This window comes from Helicoverpa armigera, chromosome 3 (genome assembly GCF_030705265.1).
Source record: "Helicoverpa armigera isolate CAAS_96S chromosome 3, ASM3070526v1, whole genome shotgun sequence".
Lineage (NCBI taxonomy): Eukaryota > Metazoa > Arthropoda > Insecta > Lepidoptera > Noctuidae > Helicoverpa > Helicoverpa armigera.
Window position 1 is genome coordinate 5,622,358 of NC_087122.1, and position 22,834 is coordinate 5,645,191.

The window sequence follows — 22,834 nt, forward strand, 5'->3', positions numbered from 1 at the left end:
TATGTGACCCATACAGTTTGCTTTGAGTCTATGGGGGCTATATATAATATTTTTTTATTCTTATTCAGGGCTAGAAAGTTTAGTGGAGCCATTAAGAGCGACATGCACGATGAAGGTGAAGGCGAACTCAGTGAAGCAAGAGTACGAGAAACAGGACGAGCTCAAGCGGTCCGCGCTCAGAGCAGCCGCCGCTCTACTACAGATACCCGAAGCAGGTAAAATAATAAAATCTAATACAAACCTCCTATAAATAGCCTGCAAACTAGTCTTTATTAAATTCAGAATAATCAGTATTGTGGCGTTTGATTAAATGTCTGTTATCGTGATTACAGAGAAGAACCCCCACTTGATGGACTTCGTGACCCAGATCAAGTCGTTCCCGGACCTGCAGCCTATCTTCGAGTCCATCCTGAAGGACTCCGTGGGCGGCGCGGGCGTGGACTCCAACCTCATGGACCAGAGCTAGCCGCCCTCACACTTCGCATCTGTTCTCCCACATTGCGACCAACACCACGAGGTTATTTTATTTTGGTCTATTTTGTTGTTTCGTTTTTGTAAGAATGCATATTATTTTCATTCATGTCAAATGTAAAAATGATTGAAATTGAATAGAAGTAGTTTAATACTATATTTTAATTTCGCTTTTCATTGGGCTCGAATTAAAGAGAGTTTAATTCAACAGCTTTATTATAAAGTTACAAAGTACATAACTAAAACATTAGCACTGCTAATCGAATTCTGGACGTTTATGATAGTACGCCAGAACGCGAGTGTTCGCTATGCTCACAAGGAAACTAAGGACGTAAGGAATTAGGTCTCGTCACGGTTCGCATACCTATATTGTGACGGCGGAAATCAGACATGCATAACTATCGATATCCGGGCTAAAGTTCTTAATCCGCTTTAACTAGTACTCAACAGTTCAATAGAATGGCTAGACTCATAGATTGGTAGTGTTCTATCGATAGTTATACAGAATAATTTATTTTATTGATATGTATTGTGATATTACAAGCTATGTGGAAAAATCATAGGAAAATGGATAAATACACTATAATGAAGCGAATCTTTATAGTATCAGTTATTTCCCTTTCCTCTTTGCCGCTGGCGTGGCGCTCGCTGGCCTTGGCACTTCGTTCTGTGGGTAAAACATATTTTTTATAAGAACTACATAGGCAGCTTATATCTGCACAAGTTATGATAACCAGGAATCGCAAGCCTTACTTTATAAGGGTTTAGCAATAAGTAAATTACCGGTTTAGCTGGAGACGCGCGGGTCAGTGTGGTGCTGCTGGCGTTTCGTAGAGGCGGCCGAGACGATGAGCTCATCATACCGCCCATTGCACTCGCCGGCCGCTCCGGGCTCAGCTCTTTGCTATAAATATGAATATTTTTCAAACTATAATATTCAGTTGACACAAAAGAACATAAAGAATGGAATGTTATAAATAAAACATTATGTATATGAGCATAAAAGAAGGGAATATATAATAAATAAAAACATAATGTAAATTAATAATTACACTACCTGTTTGTTCGTGACATCTGCCCTTTTCTGCTGAATATATCGGATAGGCGCCCTCTTAGGTCGCGTTTGCTACCCGCTGCACTCATATCCGAATCTGAACCCTGTGTACAAACCAAAGATGTAATTAGGATATAAATAAAGCTACCTTTTAAAAATTTATTTATGGAACGCTTAGTTACCTGAGAAACAGTGCCAATAGGTCTGAATTCCACATGTTCCGTGCTGTCGTGGGTGTGCACTTGGTCGTCAATGGAACGGGACTTGGTTAGTTTCTTCAGTTTGCCGAAGATACTCTTCTTTTTCTTCTTCTCGGAAGGAAGCACTTCGCTTTGGGCTGATCCACCGGATAGTCGACTGCAAAATGATAATTAAGTATAAGTAAAAGGAATGCAATGAAAACCTTCGTTACCAAAACGTTCTTTACCAATATTCTTTGGAATTTTATCTTCTAGTCAAGATTTAGATATCGGGTTAAGTAGGGGTCAAAGGGAAAATTGAAAGACAAAACGTTTATTTGCAAAGAATGTTGGTAAAAAATAGAGGGTTTCCAATTATCATACCTGTCAAGGCTAGCGTCACGTTGCATCGTGAACAAACGGTTATCCGCATCTCCGTCTAGCGACTGCATCGACGACACGCTGCTTTCGTCCACGGATTTCCATATCAAGCTCTATTTACAAAAATGTATGTAAGTAAGTACCATCAGTATTTGAAGATCTTTTGTGTAAATTATACCTATTTATGGCCGTTTCCAATATTATATCTATCTAATGAATGGTTTGCTTAGTGCAGATATAATTTTGACATTAGCCTTATACAAAAAGTGACTCCTACACTTACTTGATCTTTAGTAGTCTGCTCAAGTGATATGGATCGCTTCTTGAGTGATGGAGCACGGGATGGTGTGCGCGTGGCCGGTGACACTGACAGCGTGTCTCGCGGCTCCGTCGACATTGCTCTAAGAATGACAGAAGCATTTCTTGAATAATCCGATGTAGGCACAGCCACAACAAGTCACAACCTTTAGCTAATTTATGAATTTACGATACAGCATTATCGCTCAATCCTTCTCCGTGTGAGAGGAGGCCGCAACCCAGCAGTGGGACGATAAAAAGGCTAAAAAAACAACATGGTACAGCAAAAAGGCAGTTGAAGGTTTTGCCAAACGAAGTACATAGCTTGAATTCCCATTTAGAAAGTATGTTTGTTATATAAAAAAATATCCTTAACATTTTATAGAACTAAAGCAAGAGGAATAAAAAACTTGTAGTCTATGAAGGAAGTAGCTATATCACCTTCTAGCAGTGGCCTGGTGTCGTCGCTGCCTCTCTGCGATGCGTGACGCTCGCAGCTCGTCGGTGAGGCGCCGGAGCCGCGCCGCAGTAGACGCGGCTTCTATGCCGTTCGCGCCACTCTCTGGCGTTGCCGACCGAGACCGCGACTTCGATGACTAAATGCGAAGAAGCAAATTTGGAATATTTTTTATTAAAAGCCCCAAAAATAAGATAAGTAAAGTTTTTATCTATACTAATATTATAAAGGCGGAAAATTTATTAGTTAGTGTGTAGGGGGTATCTTTGGAACCGCTGGTCGGATTACATTGTTCCCGAGTGCCATAGGCTATATTTTATCCCGGTACGGGCAGTAGTTCCCATGGGAGAAAACAGCTAGCTAATAATAATTAACTGTTTTAGAAGCGACATACCCTATTTCGTCTTGGAGGTGTAGGAGTGACCAAGTTCTTCTCCGGTTTGACAGGCGGCTCATTGCGGAATAGCTCTGGACTCTGCTTCATTAGGTCGTCTATTGTTTCTAAGAGTTGAGTTATTATTCTGTCATCCTCCTGTAAATGTTTGAAGAAAGGCAATATAAGTCCTAAGTTTGATATAATATCGAAATGAGATCTTTTAAGATGCGAAATCCCTTGCTTCATTTACTGACCTGTTGAGCACGTTTGAGCGATCCGACGAGGAGTTTGTTCTGATCGCGGTCTCTGTCATGACGCTCCTTATCGCGCCGTAGCTTCTCGTTGGCAGTTCGCAACTTAGCGTGTGCGTCTCGCAACTCTAGCAAATCACACTGCAACTCTGTCACCTGAATAGAGAATTTAGTTTGAGAGAATTGTTAAGAAATAGAGCAGATTTCGCTTTTTGTTTAAGTCGGTAGCTACCTTCTTCTTAGCCTCTTCGGTTTCTTCTTCTGTTGTTCTCTTCAATTGATCTATTCTTCTCTTCATGTCTAATCTTTCCTTCTCTCTTTCACGTTCAATCTAAAAATAGCAAAACTTGTAGTAATTCCGCAGACCTCAGCTTCTAATCAAATATGAACCTGTATGTTACCTCGAAGAGTGTTTGCCTAAGATCCCTGGCGAGTGTAGAGGTCTCTTGTAACAATCGCTGTTGTTCGTCTCGTTCCTTATGCCACGCTAGCTCCATACGAGTCGCCAATCCTGCCACTCGCGCTCGACCAGACGATAGCAATCTTTCTTCTTCATACTGTGGAGGTACAATTATGTCAAAATTTCCTTCTTCTGTTAACATTTAATTATGAAATTTAAGGTGTCTGGTGGTGTTACCTCATTCAATCTAGACTGCATTTCGGAGAAGCGTACTTCAGCCGCAGAGCGTTCGCTAATGAGTTCTGTGTTTAGTTTGGAAGCTAATAGTCTAGCCTCACACAGTTCATCTTCCAAGCAGGCTGTCTGCTGCTCCAGAGTCGCCACTTTGTTGCGGTACTCCTCCTAAAACATAATTTTATTTAGTTTTATTTTTATTTAAGCTGACCATTTTCCCATAAGAAGTGCATCCAAAACTTACCTCATCAGTACTAGATATAGAAAGCCTGGGTGTTCTTGCATTCTTGTCACCATTCTTCATTTCGGTCATCGTTTTCTGAGCTGCATCCAACATTTGCTTATAGTTGTCTCTTTCACGCCTGAATCTCGATACCTTGAAAAACAAATGTCATTTTTAAGAATTTGCTTTGGCTTAACTGCAGAATAATTTTTCTGTTGGTTAATATTGTATTACCTGGTTGTGCAAAGACTTTAGTTCGTCTCTCATGGTGTTCATCTGGCCTTCGTATCTAACCTTCATCTCTGCAAGTTCATGCTTCCTTGCTACATCAGCTTGTTCAAGTCTCGTATTCAGAGAAGACAATTCTCTCTCCAACTCGGAATTTTCTGTTGCCAAAGTCCTCTGTACCTTAGAGACTCTCTCGTAGTCTTCCAGTTTTTTCTTGGCTTCCTCCAACTGCAGAACAATATAGTTTTTTCAAAAGTGGTTAAAGCATGCCAGCTGTTTTAAACTTGTAAATTAATAACTACTATTGCAAGTATTTCTCTTGCGGGTTTTTTTCAGTCTTACCTCTTTCTTGGCCATGTCGTGATGATGCTGCAGGACATCTCGCTGGTCTTGAGCGGTGCGTAGTTCACGCTCTCGCTGTTCCAGCTTAGTGTTGAGCCGAGCTCGTTCCACTTCCCAGCCTCCGCCGCACAACCGGTCTTGTAGTGACGATATCGTATTCTACAATGAGGAATAATGAATGTAAAACCAGCAGAAAATTTTTGCATTCAAAAATACAGACGGTATTTACCTGCATTTCAGTCTTTTCTTTCGTCCATGCTGACGATTGCGTTTCATAGTTGTCTGAGAGAGTTTTGATTTCAGCTAATGCAGCGGTCAGCTCTTTTTGGACGTGTATTAACTCACTGTGAGAAAAAACATAGATATTAATATAATCCTTCACAATCTTGACTAAGAAGATTTGAGGAATAATAGTTACCCCTGTGCCTGCTCTTTTTCCACTGTAAGCCTGGCTTTAGTGACAACATGCTCTTCTTCCAATATTTCGTATTTACCCGTCAGTTCTTCGTACTCTGCCTTTTCAACGGCAAGAGAATGCTCCAATTCTGTAATCAACGAATATTTGGTATAACAAAAAGATTCATATATTTTATTTTTTCAAACTGTATCAAGTGAATTACGCACTTTTAACTGCTTCTTCATGTTCCTGCTTGAGATCAGAAATCTTCTTTGCACCTGCACCGGACGATTGCTCTAATACTTTTAGTTTTCCTTTAAGTGTAGCTAATTCTGCTTCTTTGTTCTTTATATCTACATCATGGGCCTTGCGCATACGCTCCAGTTTCTTGCGTTCAGCCTATGAAAAGTTATATTCTTAGAAATTTAATTCATGTTCAACGTCAACGTTCATATGAAAGGAGTGAATTTGTTAACTTACCTGTAGATCAGTTTCCAATTCCGAAGCTTTACTCTCCCAGTAGCTAGACTCTTTCTTTTCTGCCTGTAATTTGTTCTCGTGCTCTTTTTTCTCATTCTCTAATTTTGATATACTTGATTTTAATTGCGACATTTCGGATTTTATTGCAGCTAGTTCCTTCTCAGTCTTTTCTAGATCTCGTTTGGCATTTGCTAATTCTTCCTGTTTATCTTCAAGTTCTTTAGATGTTCTGTCTAATTTATCTTGCATTTGTGCCATTTCCACCGACGATATCGCTTCGTCGTATTTCTGGTTTGATGTATCTCGTAAGGCATCTTCCTGCAATTTTGTGGAATATTTTAATAAGCTTCCAGATTCATTATATCTGATCACTATGAAAGGAAAATCGCAATCTATATCACTAATGTAAAAGGGAACAGATTATAAGGCGTGGGGAAATAATTTTACATGCGCATGTTCTAAAAATCTATAAATAGCTGCTCTAACTTCGTAAGGGATAGTCAAACAAAATAACGGAGCACTAAAATTTGGAAAACCGGGTGAAATCCAAAATGGGGACATGCTTTGTGCTTTTCTATCAAAGGGATCGTCCAAATACCAGTTGTTTTATATGAATATCTTTGGCAGATATTGTTGATTCCAAATTGGTGATTTTATTCTCGTAATCAGATTTCATGTCCCTTAAATCTGTTTCGAGAGTTATTAGACTGCTTTCGGCTTTCATAAGTTTGGTTTGCATTTGGTCTTTTTCGCTAGTAAAATCTACCGATAGACGCCGCTGACTGTTAGCTAATAACTCAGCTTGCTCCTTTTCCAGGGAAAGCTAGTATTTTATAATAAAAAATGATTAATGATGTACTTGTATAGGCACAATTATATCAATGGAAGATTTGTAAAGGTTCGTGTTCTTACCTCTTTTTCTAATTTAGCTACTTTGTCTTTACGAACTGCTAGTTGCTTTTCGGTTCGCTTACATTTGTCCTCTGCTTCTTTGAATTTCTTTTCTAACTCACCTATCTTCTTAGCTTTATCTCCAACCTTGGAACAGATCATTTTAGTGTTGATCAATTTTATATGTTACAATTAACCGCAGTCCGCAGGACAAGACATTATAAGAGAATTCACCCATCACGGTTTGTTATATAATATGTCTCTCTAAACAGTAAATAGGTCGTTTAAGTACTTACCTCTTTGAGCAACTTTTGTTTATCTTGTTCTAATTTATTTACAACTTCCACTTGTTTCTTTAACTTATCAATCTCTTTATCTTTTACATCTATCTCTTTTTTCAGATCCTCTATTTTCTTCATACAGTCCGACATAGTAGTATGCAGTGATGTTGCATTTTCTGAAAGAGAGGTGTGAATATTCATTATTAATGTATATTATTTAGAATATACATTAGTAACGTTAATTATCATAGGAATACTCACTCAGTTCATTATTGAGTTTACTGATTTGTGACTCTAAACTCTTCTTTTCTTCCTGTAGCGTTTTGATCTGACTAGATATGCTGCTATTGTCTTTTTCCAGTGTTTTTAATTTGCTATTTATGTCTGTCTTGTCAGTTTCTAACTTTGCGTTGAGATCCTTTAGTTTAGCAATTTCTGTTTGTAATCGATTCTTCTCGTTTGTAAACTCGGAATCGTTTCTGGATAACTTGGATCTTATGTCTTCAATATCTTTTTCCATTTGAGCTCTAGTATTGATTTCAGTTCCAGAAAGTCCTGCGTTTTTCATAATGACATACATTTCACCTGTAAAGAAACCACAAAATTTAAATTAATTAAGCTTCAATTTACAATTAGGACTATCGCATTGTCAATAAGGATTGATATGAGTAATAATTATGTTTTACCGATTTCACTTTCCAAATCCTCGACCATTCTTTTCATTTGTAGTTTTGTAGTTAGATCAGTTGGTTTCTTGGGAACTCTGGGTCTGAACGATTTAATTGCATCTTCTTTCAACGCTTTTAATGCAACTTGTAATTGAGCTTTTTCTTTTTCAAGCTGTAAAAAAAAACAGTATATTATCGCGTGAGGGTTTGAAACATATGTATCAATTCTGCCTTCGAGTTATCTTTAATTTACCTTATTAAAGTTGAGTTTCAATTTATCTAATTCTTCCTGTTTTGATTTTAACGCGTCAGCGTCCTTTTTGTTATTAATTTCTCCACCGAATCTTACTTTTTTCTCCGTTTTGTCGTCTTTATTATTTTCAACTTCTTTTAATTTGGCTAAAGCTTCTTTTAGTTCAGTTTCTAACTGCGTTATTTTAGATGCATTTTGTTCTATTGACTTGTCGGATTTTAGTGTTTTTGCGTTCTTCAATAGCTGTAATAAAAAGGTATATGTAATAATTATTTACTTTTTATTATCCATCATATATGATGATTCTCAAGGTACGCAATTATACCTGTAGTTTTTTGTTTTCTAATTGCAGTTTTTCGTTATCTGCTTCTAGACTTTGTGTCTTAGAACGTAGAACATTTGCCTCTTGTTCTATGACTTGAAGTTGTCTCTTCAAGTCCACATTTTGTTGATCGCCATCGAGTGACCTACAAAAAACACGATTATTGTAGTTTATAGCTACTTCCTGTGTAATATTGACCTAATAAAGGTTTACTTACTTGCTCTTTATAAGTGAAGCTTTCGGTTTCTTTGATAAGCTGAGTTCGGCATGTAACCTTTCGCAGTCTCTTTCTTTTTCAATAAGTTTTTTCCTTAATTCTGCGATCTCATCTTCTAACACCTGGAAATCGAATACATTATTTAATTAAATAATCTTCTTTCTTTCATATATTCTTTGTTTTCACTAGTCAAGGTGACTTACTTTGACTTTTTCTTCTGCCAAGTTGTTGGCTTTCGAATTTGTTGTTCTACGAAGTGTTACTGTTGAATTCGTTTTAGATTGACTAGCGATTTTATCAGTAAGTTCTTTAACTTGTTTCTTCAAGGAATCCTTTTCCTGTTCCGTTTCTTCAACTTTCCGCCGCAAAACTGATGCTTCCTGAAATTTATTATTTAGTAAATTCTGGCTTCTTTGTATAAATGCGACCGTAGTTAATGTTTTGATTTAAGCACCTGTTCATTAAGTTCAAGTAAAAGTCGTAGTTCAGCTGCATCTTCTTCATCAGTTTTTCCATCTTTTTCATTGACATCAATATTGAGTTTATTTGATGGAGGTGTCGGTGACAGCTTACGACCTATAAATAATTTTTATTTGCTTTAGAACAGTGCATAATATTCTGGCTCCGAAATAATAAGCTTTAAGTCTTTTTAGTATATTACAGCAAAGGCTTAGATGAAAATTAGTCAAATTCCATGGTTCTGAGTCATTGTTCTGGATACGGATGTTGAATAATATGGTGGTATAAACCCAAACATTGTAAAAGATTCAATAAGGTCTAATTCTGTCTGGAGAAAATGGCTACCATCAATACGCCGAGTAATTCAAGTACACTGACAAGCGTGTTAGTAAACATCAAGGAACAAAGGTAATGTTATGAATTAATGGTTATGCAAGAAGTCAAATAAACATGAAGATTATGAATCACAACCGGTCTCAGAAGTGCGGTGATTCTTAGGAAAGGGTGTTATGTTAGAAAAACACAATCGATTTTTCACAATATAAGTAGTTTGACGTACTTCTGGCTTTGGTAGCCATTTTCTTCAGCTGTAGAAGCAAGGACTCATTGTCGTCCTCGACTCGTGACGCAGTTTTACGTAAATTATTTGCCTGTAAATATTCGTTAGTTTTAATTAATATTTCTCTAATCTAAATTATTACCAAAACTAAGATTGATCAAGATTCTGTTAAGGACAAATTACAGGTTGAAGAAAACCAACATTTAAATGGGCAAACTATTTATAAGTACCTATAAGTGGCAATCTTACAGCCAACGGACTGAACATTGATACGAAGGGGGAAGGATAGGGAGAATGAGATTCAGGTATTTTGTCTGGAGTAAGAGGAGGACTTTCAGATTTATCTTTTTCGAATATTCTGGATATTTCTACGGAATCCACTTGTAGATCTCTATAAACTGATAGCACAGTCTCTTCGCCATCAATACTAGACGTTTCAGTGCTAGCGTCAACATACTCTTTGCTATTATTATTGACTGCCTGCAGACCTTTATCATTGTATAATTTAGCTGCAGTTTGCACACTAGCATTTCTCAGTTTCTGTTTTTCAGTCTGAACAAAGTTATGTGTTCCCATAAATTCAGTTTGCATCAGTTTATTCTTCATAAATGCTACTTCAGTTTGGGTGTACATTTCCAAAATATCTATAGAGCTTTGTACAATTGAATCAAGTGTGATCTTTTTCGTGTCGGTCATTACATCGTGCATTAGAATGGTATCCGTTTGGCAACCTTCAGAGTAACTAATAATGAGATCTTGTGGAGACTGTGTGATCTGGTTAACACCAATGGACGACGGGCTACTGTCTAATGACGACAAACTCTTTTCTAAAGCGAGTTGCATTTCAAGTATTCTCTGAATCGTATTTGGTTCTATCATATCGTTATCTTTTACAAATGGCTGAGGTGAATTGGGATCAGATTGGGGAGACTGTGGTACAAGTTGTGGGCGTATCCTTCTGCCGACGACTCGTGGCCGATATCGACTAGCCTGTATGGACATAATATTCCTTATTTTTCTGGTTTAATTAAAAAGTAACATACGGCTTTTAGAGAATAACAATGTGATATACAATAATACATAATGAGTGTCGTCATGTTGAGTCACACATGTGTTGGCAATGGGCCAGCTGGCATCCGTCGAACGAGAGCTAATGCCCTAATGAATGCGTTGTTTTTCTAGTGGAACTAAATGATCGGAGAAATAAGTGGTTGTAATGGCATTTTACTGTTAACAAGAGATGAGTTATCGTTAAATTGTAACTATTTGTGCATGTTTACTGCATTCCAAGCTCGGCTGTAAAATTATATTAAGCAGAGAGGTATGTTGTGTTTACGCATGTGCGGAGATTATCGTGTTACCTATTTGCATACACTATACTAAAGAAACGTTATCGTACGATTGTGCATCTTTAAAATCATCATCATTCAAATTTTTTCGTGACATTTGGGAAGTAATGTGAAGTATGGTATATTATGTAACATAATTGTGGTGTGGATGGCTACCTCATCTTCAGCGTTACGCAGTTGTTCGCGGAGGTCAGCCTCACGTTCCAAGGAGTCCTGCAGGTCTCGCAGCAGCTGCGCCGGGTCCTCCTGGCTACCGCCACGCGTCAGCGACGACCGCGACACTTTCTGAATACAAATTTTTAATTAACACTTATTTTCTATATCATTTATCAATAAAGATAGGCTAAGATATACGCAGATAACTTAAGCAATCTTCTACTTTTGAAGGGGTAGGGCAATAACTTGGTACTTCTAGAATGAATCCGACAGAAAGTCCAAAAATTACTTCACAAGTTTATATCGCAAAAGAAGTACTGACCCCATCAGTAAGTTGGTTCTTCTTAAGGTTAGCAGTGGGAGTTCCCGAAGCCGCTGCAAGCTTCGCATTGGCCTCGGAGAGTTCCCTCTGCAGCCGTAACGCGACCTCCGTAGACCGCGCCACTTCTTGCTCCAAGTCCTTGATGCGGTTCTCACGTTGTAACCCGTCTTGGCCGCCAACTATCTGGAATACATGTATGCATAACAATTTAGCATCTTTTTGGCAACTGTGAAAGTGTATTTAGATCAGAACTAGAACAAGAGACAAATCAACAAGAACAAATTCTTTACAAGGAAACAGACGTAAAGTAAAGAATCTGATTGGGTTGGCACTTGGTTAAAAGCACCTGTCAAATCTTTAAGTCGTCTATATAAGTGAGTATTAGAAGATAGGTGGTTTGTGTCTAAAGGAGATTTTAGCTATACATAAAATAGGTGATGGTGACCTGCCTGAACATAAATTACAGGTCCAGCGAATGCTGAGATGATTTATTACAATTCATACAGGGAATAAATGACTTAATAGGATACCAGGTGTTCTGGCCGCTAGCCGGATAGAAACAGATTTATGATTGTAAATATTTGACCAGGTAATATATCGACATTGTTGTAGTAAATATTTATGGGCCATGCAAGTCTTTGAATAGACATGTACGTCCGGGAGTAAAACTTTCTTCTTACCTCTAAAAGTTTCTTCTCGTGTTCAGCTTTTTCTTGTTCAAGCTGATCAGCTTTCCTTTCAGTCTTTTTTAACTTAAACGATAAAACTCTACAATTCTTAATGGTCTGCTCTAACTCTCTTCTGAGTGATGAGTATTCATCTGCTTGGTCCTCCCTGAAAACAATATAGCCCATGACAGTTTACCTTATTGCAATTCTCATAAAATTTTATAACATCAGAAGTTTCTATATCGGATAAGTACCTACCCGCCTACATACAGGTTTAACATCTAAATATAATTTTGAGTGGTATACATAAATACCATTTACTATTTTAGTATTTCATTTGTAAGAGTCCAATGAACTCAGTTTCATATTTACATTTACTCATTAGCTTACGTATTGGTTCTGGCTATACATTGCTTTAGGTACAATTAATATTCATATCAGAAAATCGTATCACAAAGTTAATTTTACTCTCATATGTCAGTCACATCTGCGCGGTTTGTCTAAAAATAATGAATTTCATGCCTTTCTCGTGTCTTGCCAAATAACAAACCTACACCAAAAAGCTAATCTAAAAATAGATGAGTTCGCAATCTAACATTTAACCATATTTTTTCTTTGGATCTTTCTATTATGTATACCTTTATTAAGTTCTCGATTTGATTCCATACACACCTTGTTATTAAAAATTTATAATAGTGACGTAACCCTACCTGAAGTTATCCTGCATCTCCTCAATCTCCTCTTCTAGGTCTCTTAGCTCCTTCTTCATGTCTTCGTTCTCATCCATGAGCTCCTCGCACAGAGTCTCAGCAGCCAGTAGTTTGGCACGAAGCTGTTCTATTTGCCGGGCTTGAGCTTCCACTGAGGGACGAGACTGGAATTTGAATCGAATTTCAATCACTTAATAGTTCTTCATATCTTAGATTGCTGTAGGTGTATCTATTTTTACGGACTAATTACAGATTACGATTGGAAAAAAAGCTAGCATTAAATTTTTTTTACAATTGCATGTAATCGTATGCTTACCTCAAGTTCACTTTCCACTTCCCGAACTCGCAACGCGAGATGTTTCTTCTCATCTTTCAGATCTTCATTCTGTGATGTTAGCTCATTGACCTTCTGCTGCAGCTTCAGCACTTCCGAGGATCTGCCTGTACTGTACTTGTTAACCGAGTCAATGTTCGCCAGCCTTCGTAACAATATGTCACTCTTCTCTTTCTCTACCCTCTCGCAACGTTTCCTTAACGTGTCCACCTCTTGTTTCAAACTCTCTATCTGCTCCTGAAATTACGTAACAAAAGCTATGTACAGGACCTTGAATATCTGGTTTGCATGTGCGAGGTAATAAAGATAGCTGTAGTGTTTACGTCTGTTTTAACAACGTACACAAGTTGCCAAATCTGGACAGGATAATTCATAAATAGCACGCGCAGCATGTGCGCCATAAATTGGGAAATAATCTCGAAGCCGTTTAAGGGCAAATGCGTTGGAGTTGGATGTGAAACATGAACGTGATTTGAATGTATCATCGTCATTTCGTAATGTATCTTCTACTAAATCTAATGTTTCGTCCCGTACCTGATACTCCTTAACGTTAACATCAACGAGTGTGGTCTCGGTAGTGACAGTGCCAGTAGTGCTGGTGTCATCATCGGACTCGTCTCTGTCTCGTGAGGGTCCGCCGCGAACGGGAGGCTTCGAGCTTGCTGATGTCCGAGAACTCTTCACCTGAATAAACCATGGAATTAATGATTTGCGAGATTTTCTAATATTTAGGAGAATACTTAAATAGTTTACCCGAATCATTGTACATAAGTTAGACCCATGTATAAAAATATAAATCAGGAATGTGTTCTATTCCTTAGCCATGATTTTATCATAGGATAAAGTTAGGTGTATGAGTCACCTGCATCATAAAGTTAACATCGTCCTTCGTGGAACTTCTGTCTTCTTTAGGCCGAGCAGGTTTGTCTTCATGATGAGCTTCTTTACTTCTTGATAAACTTCGTCTTTCTCTATCTTTTTCTATACTTGATTCCTTTTCAAAACTATTTTGTGATTTGATTAACTGCATCTGTAAAAATAGAACAGTTCCGTAATAAGAGACCGAAACAGGTGCTACTATTTTTTTTATTCAAATGACTTCAGTTATTTCTACGAACGAGTTAGTCAAATAAACTTTGCGTCTTTATAATTTACGATACTATCGATTTTAAATGCGCAATCATTAATTAGGCTGTGTTACAAAACATTCGCCGTAACTGTTTTGCAACAACCTAAATATAGAGTAGAAACCTATATTTTAAAGTAGCGAAATCAGATAATAGGTCATTTCCTCAATTAATTATAAAGCTAGCGCATTGCCAAGCACTAACTTTCATGGTGACCTTTTATGTTTATTTTGAGCAGCGCATTGCGTTCGGTTCGGGTTGAAAGCTACGAGCATCGGCTTCAGCGGCAGACGGTTCTATCACTTTGACCCACTTCACACTCGTAATAACACGACTGTGAACCCAAGGTGAACAATACCGTGAATCGCTCAGTATATTTCTGAAGAATATCATAAATATTTACAAAGAACGTTCGACGTTGCGAAACTAATTTTACAAAACATTGCAAACTAATTTTACGATAAAGTTACTAGTCTGATGAGAAGAATGTTCTATTTAAATATTATTTATTTAGAGTAAATCTGATTTGAAAATGATTTATTATCTCTATGGACTACATTGACGATTATTCTGGAATGGCAGGCAAATGGGTCAAGGTTAACAGCTTTCTTGTTTGTTGTTTCCTCAAAATGTGTGTTAATGTGGTATGAAGTGCGGAAAGCACATGTTGTCAACACATGGGTATGTTAAGAAGATGCTGATGATTACTTACCTTTCGCACGCGTTCAGCTAGCGAGTCGTTCTTGCTTATAGTAATGGGTGTCTGCACCGGTGCAGTCGACGGCGGAGGAGATGGCGACGGTCGTCGCAGCGTCACCGTGTCTTCGAAATAAACAATACACTTTAAAAAATCCCTATCCATCTTTCTTTCTTTTTCCGTCTTGTACAATTTTAGGACCAAAAGGGGTCTTCTACCATTCCCCTTTTTTTATTATGCTTTATCATAGAAGTTGAGAACCTAGGTTCTGCTTTGTTTCGCCATCTCTTACCCTTCAGCAATTGGTCCTTATGTGTATCAATGAGTAATACCTGAAGTACTATTTTGCCCCGTATCCAAAGACGGCAGTGGTCCCGTGAGCCGCCGCTTGGGCAGCTTCAGGCTGACGGTGACAGCGTTCGTGCTCTCGGTCTCGTTTGCCCCCAGGTCCGGCGTCGACGTCCACGATGCACTGGTTCTTGTGAACCCTGGACACCGATTAAAGTAAGTAGACTTGAGTCCAGTATTTTTTTTTAATAGGTAACGTGTATCTGCTAATCTGCTAGATTTGCAGATTTATCAAGTGGGTACCTACTAAAGTTTGCGGGAAGCTTGATAGGAATGGAATGGGCTATGAATTTTCCATACAAAAAAGTTGGATGCCACCGAAGATCTATGCATTGCCTTAGGTAGTAAGTTTGATACCGATAAATAAATCAAGCCTTCATAAGCGTGCTCACTTATGAAATTATATCTAACCACTACGGCTAACGGGTTTAGCAAAATTATAACCTAAACCTGTATTGAATACCTAATGAGTATAGCCAAGTGTATCGGTACCGTAAATTATTATGTATTAACAAATATTTACCTAAATCTCGAAAGTATTTAGGATCTAGTATTATAAGCAAAGCCGGTGTTATAAAGTCATTATTAGAACGATGATTCATACATGAAGACGATTTGAGCAGTCTCTTGTGATTTGTAGCTGTTGTTTTCAAAGTTGTCGGGATATTATACAACGTTAACAACGAATAAAAAAATATGACTTAAATATGTAGGCATCTGAACTAAATATGTAGCATCAATTAAATTATTGAAGGACTATAAACTGTCATACATAGTGTTAGTTAAATGTGAAAACTTTTCAATTGGGTGCGTGTTTATAACCCACCTAACCCACATCGTAACATTTCACTCTGCGAATGTCACGGAGTTGTAAATTTAGATTTTCATTTGTTATATCGCCGACCATTGGTTTTTATTTAGCACGCACACGAGTTCGATCTTTCGTTGTTTTTTATTCTACTTACTACTTAACTGGTAAGAGATCTATATTTTATATGGCATATTACTAAGAAGGAAGTCAGTCAGTCTAACCAAGGGGTATTGGGTTGCCCGGGTAACTGGGTTGAGGAGGTCAGGCAGGGGAGTCGCTTCTTGTAAAGCACTGGTACTCAGCTACATCCGGTTAGACTGGAAGCCGACCCCAACATAGTTGGGAAAAAGGTTCGGAGGATGATGATTACTAAGAAGGAAGTACTTGAGGCACATAAACTTTATTTGCGCGAACAGTCAATAGAGATATATTCTGACGTACTGGCTCCATATCGCTTTTTCTATGCCCACGCTAGGCTGTGTTAGGATTTGATCATTATACTTTTTAAGGTGCAAACTCTTTTTGTGCCTTTTATGAGCCAAGGCATACCTATCCATTGCTAGAACTGCAGAAATATGACGAGGTGTCGTGAGCGCGATCCACAGGTTAAAAACAGAGGTTTAGGATCATAGATAGTTAATTGCTTTATATAAAGATAAACAGCGAAGATCGAAATGTGAATGTGTGGGCGCAAGACGTTTAAATTAGGATCCACAATATTGTGACTAATACAGGTGGAACATTATGGTCTTGGCTCGCGTTCTCAGATGTCTGGATTGATATTTTATTGTTGTGTTAGCGGACAAAACATTTGCCATTTGCTTTAAGTAAAGTATCTTACAACATACGGTTTGTAATAAAATATTCAGGGTTTGTCATTGCAATGTCCACAGCAGAAACGATACATACAAATACCTTAGTATGGAAATAATATATCAAACCTAATCGCAAATTGTGTACCTATGCAGGTAGATAGAAAAGGTCATCTGTCATACATGGTCATTAGATGCGCTAGAGAAGTACAATAGTAATTTACATTATATCAAGGTAGCTTAGGTATTCAGTGCTCATTATGGTAATTACGGCAATTTCGGTTCTATTGCAGTTTTTCAAGCAAACGCCTACTGCCCATCACATCGTATCCATTTTAATTGTATCAAATTTTTGGTGTTTGCACCCTTAGACCGTAGGTATGCCTACAGAAAGACAGCTTGTAGCCGGCGCCGGTCCACCAGCGCTGATCGACGTTACTCCATGCTGTAACAGTTACATTTGATGCACGTTGCTTCAATCTGCTTGCTTGCTTTATGTAACTATTACCAGCTTTCCTTCTGTATACGGCTATATTTGTATGCTTGCTTCTACATAGGTACACACTCTTAAGCAAGTAAACACAACCCTATGAAATAATCTCAGTCGAATCTACAGAGCATATTTGCTAAACCACAAACGGCTATAAACTTATAAGAAGCTAATCAAGTCCTGGTTACCTGTGGAGAAGGCGTCTTTCTTGGAGCTGTCGAGGGTACTGAGGTTGGTGCTGGACGCCCAACCTCTTCCCGCCTTCTCCACTTCCACACCATTGTCTTCATCACGACTCCTGTGTACAACGAAAGCACATTTTAGTTTTTCTCAAAACCACATAACACTATTCACCTGCAGACCATTACCAACTAGTTATTGGTTACACCTACAATAGTGCAAAGTTGCTTTGTAACCGCGGGCTTAATTTTTTTCAAAAGAGCACAAGGTTGAGAAATATTTGCAATCGAGTGCAACACGTAAGTTTTTATCCCACCTCATCGAGTAAATTACTAAATGACAAAAAAAAAGAAAATGGCGCGTGCATATGAGTATCAAATTAGAAAGAAGTATCTAGGTAGGTACCTATTTAAGTTTAATTATTTAAAAAATGGTTTAAAAACAAAAAGAGATTTAAAATCGATCTACAAACAATAATAAAAATTAGTAAAAATAGTAGAATCATTATTTTAAGCAGTAGGTAGTTTATTTGTTCAATATGTCATATTTGATTAAAAAGTCTTTCCAAGATTGTCACAAATGCAGTATTGCACCAGATGTTCTAAATTCAAATCACTTTGCCGCTCTAGACTACGGCTTTTGCACTCAGATATCGAAGAGCAAAACTACTCTTTTCGAGATGGTGGGATGAAAAGCTAGGCCCTAGGCTGCCGCATAATGAAATAGAGCTCTTCAAGAGCTTTCAAGAATCAAACGTATGGAAGCAAGAAACGTTGGTATGTAGTAATTGGGACAATCGATACCTATTATACCTATTGTGATGCTCTATTGAGAACACCTAGGTATTTATGCCCAGTAATGCAGTATTGTGTGCAATCTCATCGTAACAACTACATAATGTTGACCGCAAACCGAAGGTGAATGATACCTACCTATAGTTACATATACCTACTTACACATGCACCATTGCACCTGTCTTTGTTACTAGGTCTTTAGTTAGCGTTAATACTTTCAGCGTAATCGCAAAACATCTTCGTACGCTAGGGGATCAGTTTATACTACTTTCCCTTACCTTTTAAGGATAGTCTACCAACTGTAAAAGCCATTCGAAATGGTTACCCAATTCTCAATCGTCGATATTGAAACCTGGCGCAGGTTATCTAGTAGTTGCCTACGTATGTTTAGGAACCCATCTGGCTAATGGTGGTATCTAAACTCTAAAATGTAACAGGCCGTGTGAAAATGAATGATGTGATTACATGCGTTTGATCTCCAAACTTGTGCCAAGTAATATCAAAGAGATGTTTATTAATTATGCACTATTCCTATTTTGTTTGTAAATGTTGACAAACGGTGCTGTTTTGAGATCACGTGGTTATGTTTACATGATTGGGACCTATATGGATAATACTTTCAATACAGTTATATAAGGTAGATACACACAAAATCCTCACACACGTATTTTGAGGGTTCCGGCCCAAAGGATAAAACGGGACCCTATAACCTAAGACCGCTGTCCGCCTGTCACTAAGCTGTATCTCTCAGGGTGCTAACCATTTAGTTAGATACCTAGCTACGTCTGGGTCCTATTTGTTCAATTCATTCTATTGTACTAAATGACAAACTAACAACATTTTTATTTAAATGTGCTTAAAATGTTACTGTCCTTGCCTGCCTATTTTATTTTGCCACTTCGTATTCACTATGAGAGTGAATCAAAACGGTGAACTCTCATTTCAAACTAAATTGAATGCTTTTAGCAGTTATGGAGTTATGAATCATCGGGTTGATATTGAGTACGTAAATTCGGACTGCATCGTTCTGGGTGCACTTTACAACAATGAGATTAGACTCAAGTGATTTGTGCATTATGTTGTATGTGTTATGTATACTGTATGTAGGTATAGATAATGACAGAACGTGCATACACACGAAGGCGACTTGCGTCAAACTTTAACATCAGCCCCAGTGCAAACAATCCACAAAATGCTCAGGAATTTGGAATTCTGCCATCATTTTTTGTCAAAGATTAGAAATAATTAGGGATAGGTAGTAAAGTAGGACGGCCAAAATGGCACTTGTTATAGGTCATGGTTAACTTACGTTCTGTCTAGTTCCTTATGATGTCATTTACAAAGTATTGTGGTGCCTCCAAAGTTCAGGTTATAGGTCACAGATCATTACAACTACCCTTAATCTATAGCTGATATTTATACCTACCTCTACACAAAGATCGAAGATACACGTAACGAAGGATCGATAACCGTTTCAATGTGTGACATTAAAATAAAAACTATCTACATATAAAACATCGTGGGTGGGTTGACAGACATGCATATTTTTCTACATTTGCGTAAACACTCAGACGCAGAAAAAATGTCTCGTTCGCGAACAGGACCAGCACACCACTAATATGCCATTTTTGTATTTTTTTGCCATTTAGGCAAGTCAAAATAATTCAGCGATCTAAATATTATATACTACCTGGGTAGTTACTTAATAACATGTTTCACATGTTTCGGTCGATCATACACCTATACCTATACCATACAGTGTATTTCAAGATGAGTTTGAGTTATGTTCCCATTAGAGGGAATGCATGGTCGTAATCTCCGCTGTGTTATTTTACTGCACATTAATTTTACGCTGACTTGGTGATTGCCGTATGGCAATTTGTTGAATAATGTCCAGGTAGTAATATTTGTTGTTATCTAATAAACTTGTATTGTAAGGTTCTCCTTACTATCAAAGTTGGACAATTATTGAGCTCCATGTGATTAGGGCTGCCATCTCGAATTTCGCCGAACCCGGACAAAATTTAAAAAAAACCCGGACATTTGACGTAAATCGCATTTTTTCCCCGGACGGGTCCGAAAATAATATTTAAAAAAAGACCTTTAATTTTCTTTTTTTTTTTAATTTCACTCAATGTGTAATTTTAGCCATAAACAATTACAAAAACAAATCATTTTTTTACAAAAAAAATTTATATCTGTGTCTAACGACTTTCTGTCTTTCGTCCATTGCTGATTAATTAATGAAAATATTCGCTCTTCATTCGCATTATGTAGGTATGCAGAAAAAATATTGCGCAATCCTACTTAATTCAGTGTACAGGTGTGCATTCTTTGTTTTAAAAAAATTCAGCCAAAGCTGGTTAGCGCTCAAGTTTTTCTCTTCGTCTGAAAGATTTAGGCTAAATTCTTTCAAATTGACCCACTCGTCAAATAATTCCGAGTCGTCTATATTAATGTTTCTTTCTATCAGAAATAGAAAAGTTTTTTCTACTTCAGGCCACGATGAATCTACTGAAATGTGTTCCAACATCATCCAATCGAAGTGGTTGAACTCGCGAGGGTGTGGCGACGAAGGGCAGTCTGTTGTTATTTTATCGTGTTACTCTTACACCGAATGAAGTTAGCGTTTTGTATAATAATGCCGATAAATACGTAAATACAGTAAGGTGCTTTTTTACATGAAAAGTGTCCGGGTTTTCCCGGACGCCTCTTGAAAACCCGCCCGGACGTCCCCCGGACGGGGTCAAAACGAGGACAAATCCGGGGAAACCCGGACGGATGGCAGCCCTACATGTGATGGTAATCGAACCATAACTTTATATTCTCTTCTTCAAACTAACTCTGAAGACTCCCAACACTAATCAGGAATATGACAGATAAACTATTTGATTTCAAAGGTATATCTGGCAAATATATAAGCAGTCTTTATTTGTCAGATACCAACTTCAGATAACTAACTGACTTTAAGTTATCGGTAGCCAGTGAAACCGAGCCTAGGCTGAGGTGCACCATTTAATTATAAACATAGCCAAACCATAACCAGCCCTGAAATTGAAATTGGCTCCCATTGTTCAAATCGAGGATTTGACAACTGAAAATATTTCGGTTTCGGTTAGTAGGTAAGTATAAGGCTAACGACACAGTGTTAACCTCTTGAGTTTTCAGTGTTAACTTCAATAACAAGTATTACAATAATTAACATTAGGTAGTTAATTAAGCTTAATGAAGGAAACGGATCTAATTTTTGCACTAAGTAGTTCCTCCTAACTAGACCAATGTCAGGCTGACAGGTCAATGTTTTATGCTCAGCTATGAAATTATGAACGTGAATCTTGCATGTTTATTGAACTGTTTAGGGGTCATTATCATAATAATTATTGCTTGCGACCATTGACACACTGACCGTTTGATCAGTGAGTAAAACCTTGTGAACTTTATGGGTTGCTATGCTGGACGTTGTATCCCCGGTCTGAACTCCGTAGGTAATTTATAGAAAACTGCTTCCACTTCATCAACAGGTGGGATAAATTATTTAGCTTTAAGTGTAGACATATTTTTGAATAGACAAAAGTAGAAAAGGGTTGTTGCAACGTAAAAGAGCGGGAACACTGACCGTGACGACGGCGTGTTCCAAGTGGAGAGGCTGGGCGTGGACACTGTGAAGTCATCCTCCTTCTTGCGCACCCCGCCGTGCTCCTTGTAGTCGCGGAAGCAGCGCTTGCAGCGCGTCGGCCACCGCACCTGCGGGTGGAAGCCCAGCGGGCACAGCGGGTCGCCCTTCGCCAGAGGATACAAGTGATGCATCCTCACAACAACACACACAAATGCACTTTACAAATGTCAAAGATTTCACCTAAATGCTGCTAACGACAAGTTCAGTTCGTCACATTCCTCCTCTCTCACGCAGTCAATACCACGTCTCGTAACAGGATTGCACCCGACATAAAGGAAACTAGGAACAACCACACACACACACGCAAAAGTTTATGGAATGAATTTACGATTTTACTCTATAAATAATAATTTATTTGACCAGCAACGTGTTCAGGCGCTCGTACGTCTGCACCCAACAGTGGCAATAAAAATATCTCGCTGCTAGCACTGAACCGGGCGACCTAAATCGGCTGCTCTGAACTCGCTACTAATTCTCTGACTTTCTAGGCGCGTAAACACAAACGCGATTGTATCAGTAGGAGTATTTCTGCGAACGCCTCGAGCGTAAGCTTCGTCCACTTGGGTCGCAAAGGATCGCGTCTGAGTAGCGCGCAGCTCCGGTCATGTAACACGCAATAGCAAGGATTCGTCGGGCGAGCTAGTGGTGGGCGCGCATGCGATGCGGCGGGCGGGCCGGCGCTCCGGGGACTGGCGGCCGCGCGGGCACCGAGCCAACGCGAGCCGCGCACCGCTGCGCCACTTATGTTCTATTACACCACACACCGCTGAACCACTGCTCGCCTTCTGACCGTCTATAAAAATAAAACAGACTTGCTAATAAAACGGCTCAGGGAGTATCTCGTCGCATCGCAGCCGGGTGCGTGAGCACCGCCGACGTCCCGCCTCACTGCATTACCTGCGCAGGCGCACCTGGACCGCAAGATGAATTGCTGTAGCAA

General features: G+C 38.5%; 2 protein-coding genes across 4 annotated transcripts in view; one reads left to right on the forward strand and one right to left on the reverse strand.

Moving 5' to 3' along the window:
- LOC110380488 (cullin-associated NEDD8-dissociated protein 1) overlaps nucleotides 1-22,834 on the forward strand; it is a 574,273-nt gene that overhangs the window by 10,800 nt on the left and 540,639 nt on the right. Inside the window, exons 23-24 of one of the 2 annotated variants that reach the window (XR_010278155.1) lie at nucleotides 69-215; nucleotides 333-526. Coding sequence is in view for 1 of the 2 variants with exons in the window: in XM_049836316.2 (XP_049692273.1) it covers nucleotides 69-215; nucleotides 333-466 (281 nt within the window). In the remaining variant the exon portion in view is untranslated. Of the gene's footprint in view, nucleotides 1-68; nucleotides 216-332; nucleotides 1,067-22,834 lie in introns of those variants that run through there. The other variant, XM_049836316.2, reaches the window with a different exon arrangement.
- On the reverse strand, nucleotides 998-22,811 carry LOC110380485 (golgin subfamily A member 4). Of its 2 annotated transcripts, none has more exons than XM_049836313.2 (40): nucleotides 21,835-22,811; nucleotides 17,433-17,542; nucleotides 15,116-15,271; nucleotides 14,799-14,908; nucleotides 13,822-13,989; nucleotides 13,494-13,643; nucleotides 12,942-13,196; nucleotides 12,626-12,789; nucleotides 11,928-12,081; nucleotides 11,248-11,430; nucleotides 10,926-11,054; nucleotides 9,651-10,410; nucleotides 8,857-8,978; nucleotides 8,606-8,782; nucleotides 8,403-8,524; nucleotides 8,189-8,330; nucleotides 7,864-8,106; nucleotides 7,629-7,782; nucleotides 7,204-7,527; nucleotides 6,958-7,118; nucleotides 6,683-6,808; nucleotides 5,771-6,088; nucleotides 5,518-5,689; nucleotides 5,312-5,438; nucleotides 5,123-5,237; nucleotides 4,894-5,052; nucleotides 4,558-4,779; nucleotides 4,345-4,476; nucleotides 4,104-4,268; nucleotides 3,868-4,023; nucleotides 3,699-3,797; nucleotides 3,470-3,622; nucleotides 3,234-3,371; nucleotides 2,824-2,978; nucleotides 2,369-2,486; nucleotides 2,089-2,198; nucleotides 1,708-1,882; nucleotides 1,529-1,629; nucleotides 1,255-1,375; nucleotides 998-1,138 (listed from the first exon to the last, which is right to left on the reverse strand). In XM_049836313.2, exons 1-40 carry the CDS (start codon nucleotides 22,023-22,025, stop codon nucleotides 1,082-1,084), a joined length of 6,894 nt encoding a protein of 2,297 aa, XP_049692270.2. In that variant the 5' UTR covers nucleotides 22,026-22,811; the 3' UTR covers nucleotides 998-1,081. The 2 variants fall into 2 exon arrangements, with proteins under 2 accessions (XP_049692270.2, XP_063899630.1); XM_064043560.1 differs by lacking the exon at nucleotides 9,651-10,410 and adding an exon at nucleotides 9,421-9,511 and having other exon boundaries at nucleotides 21,835-22,808.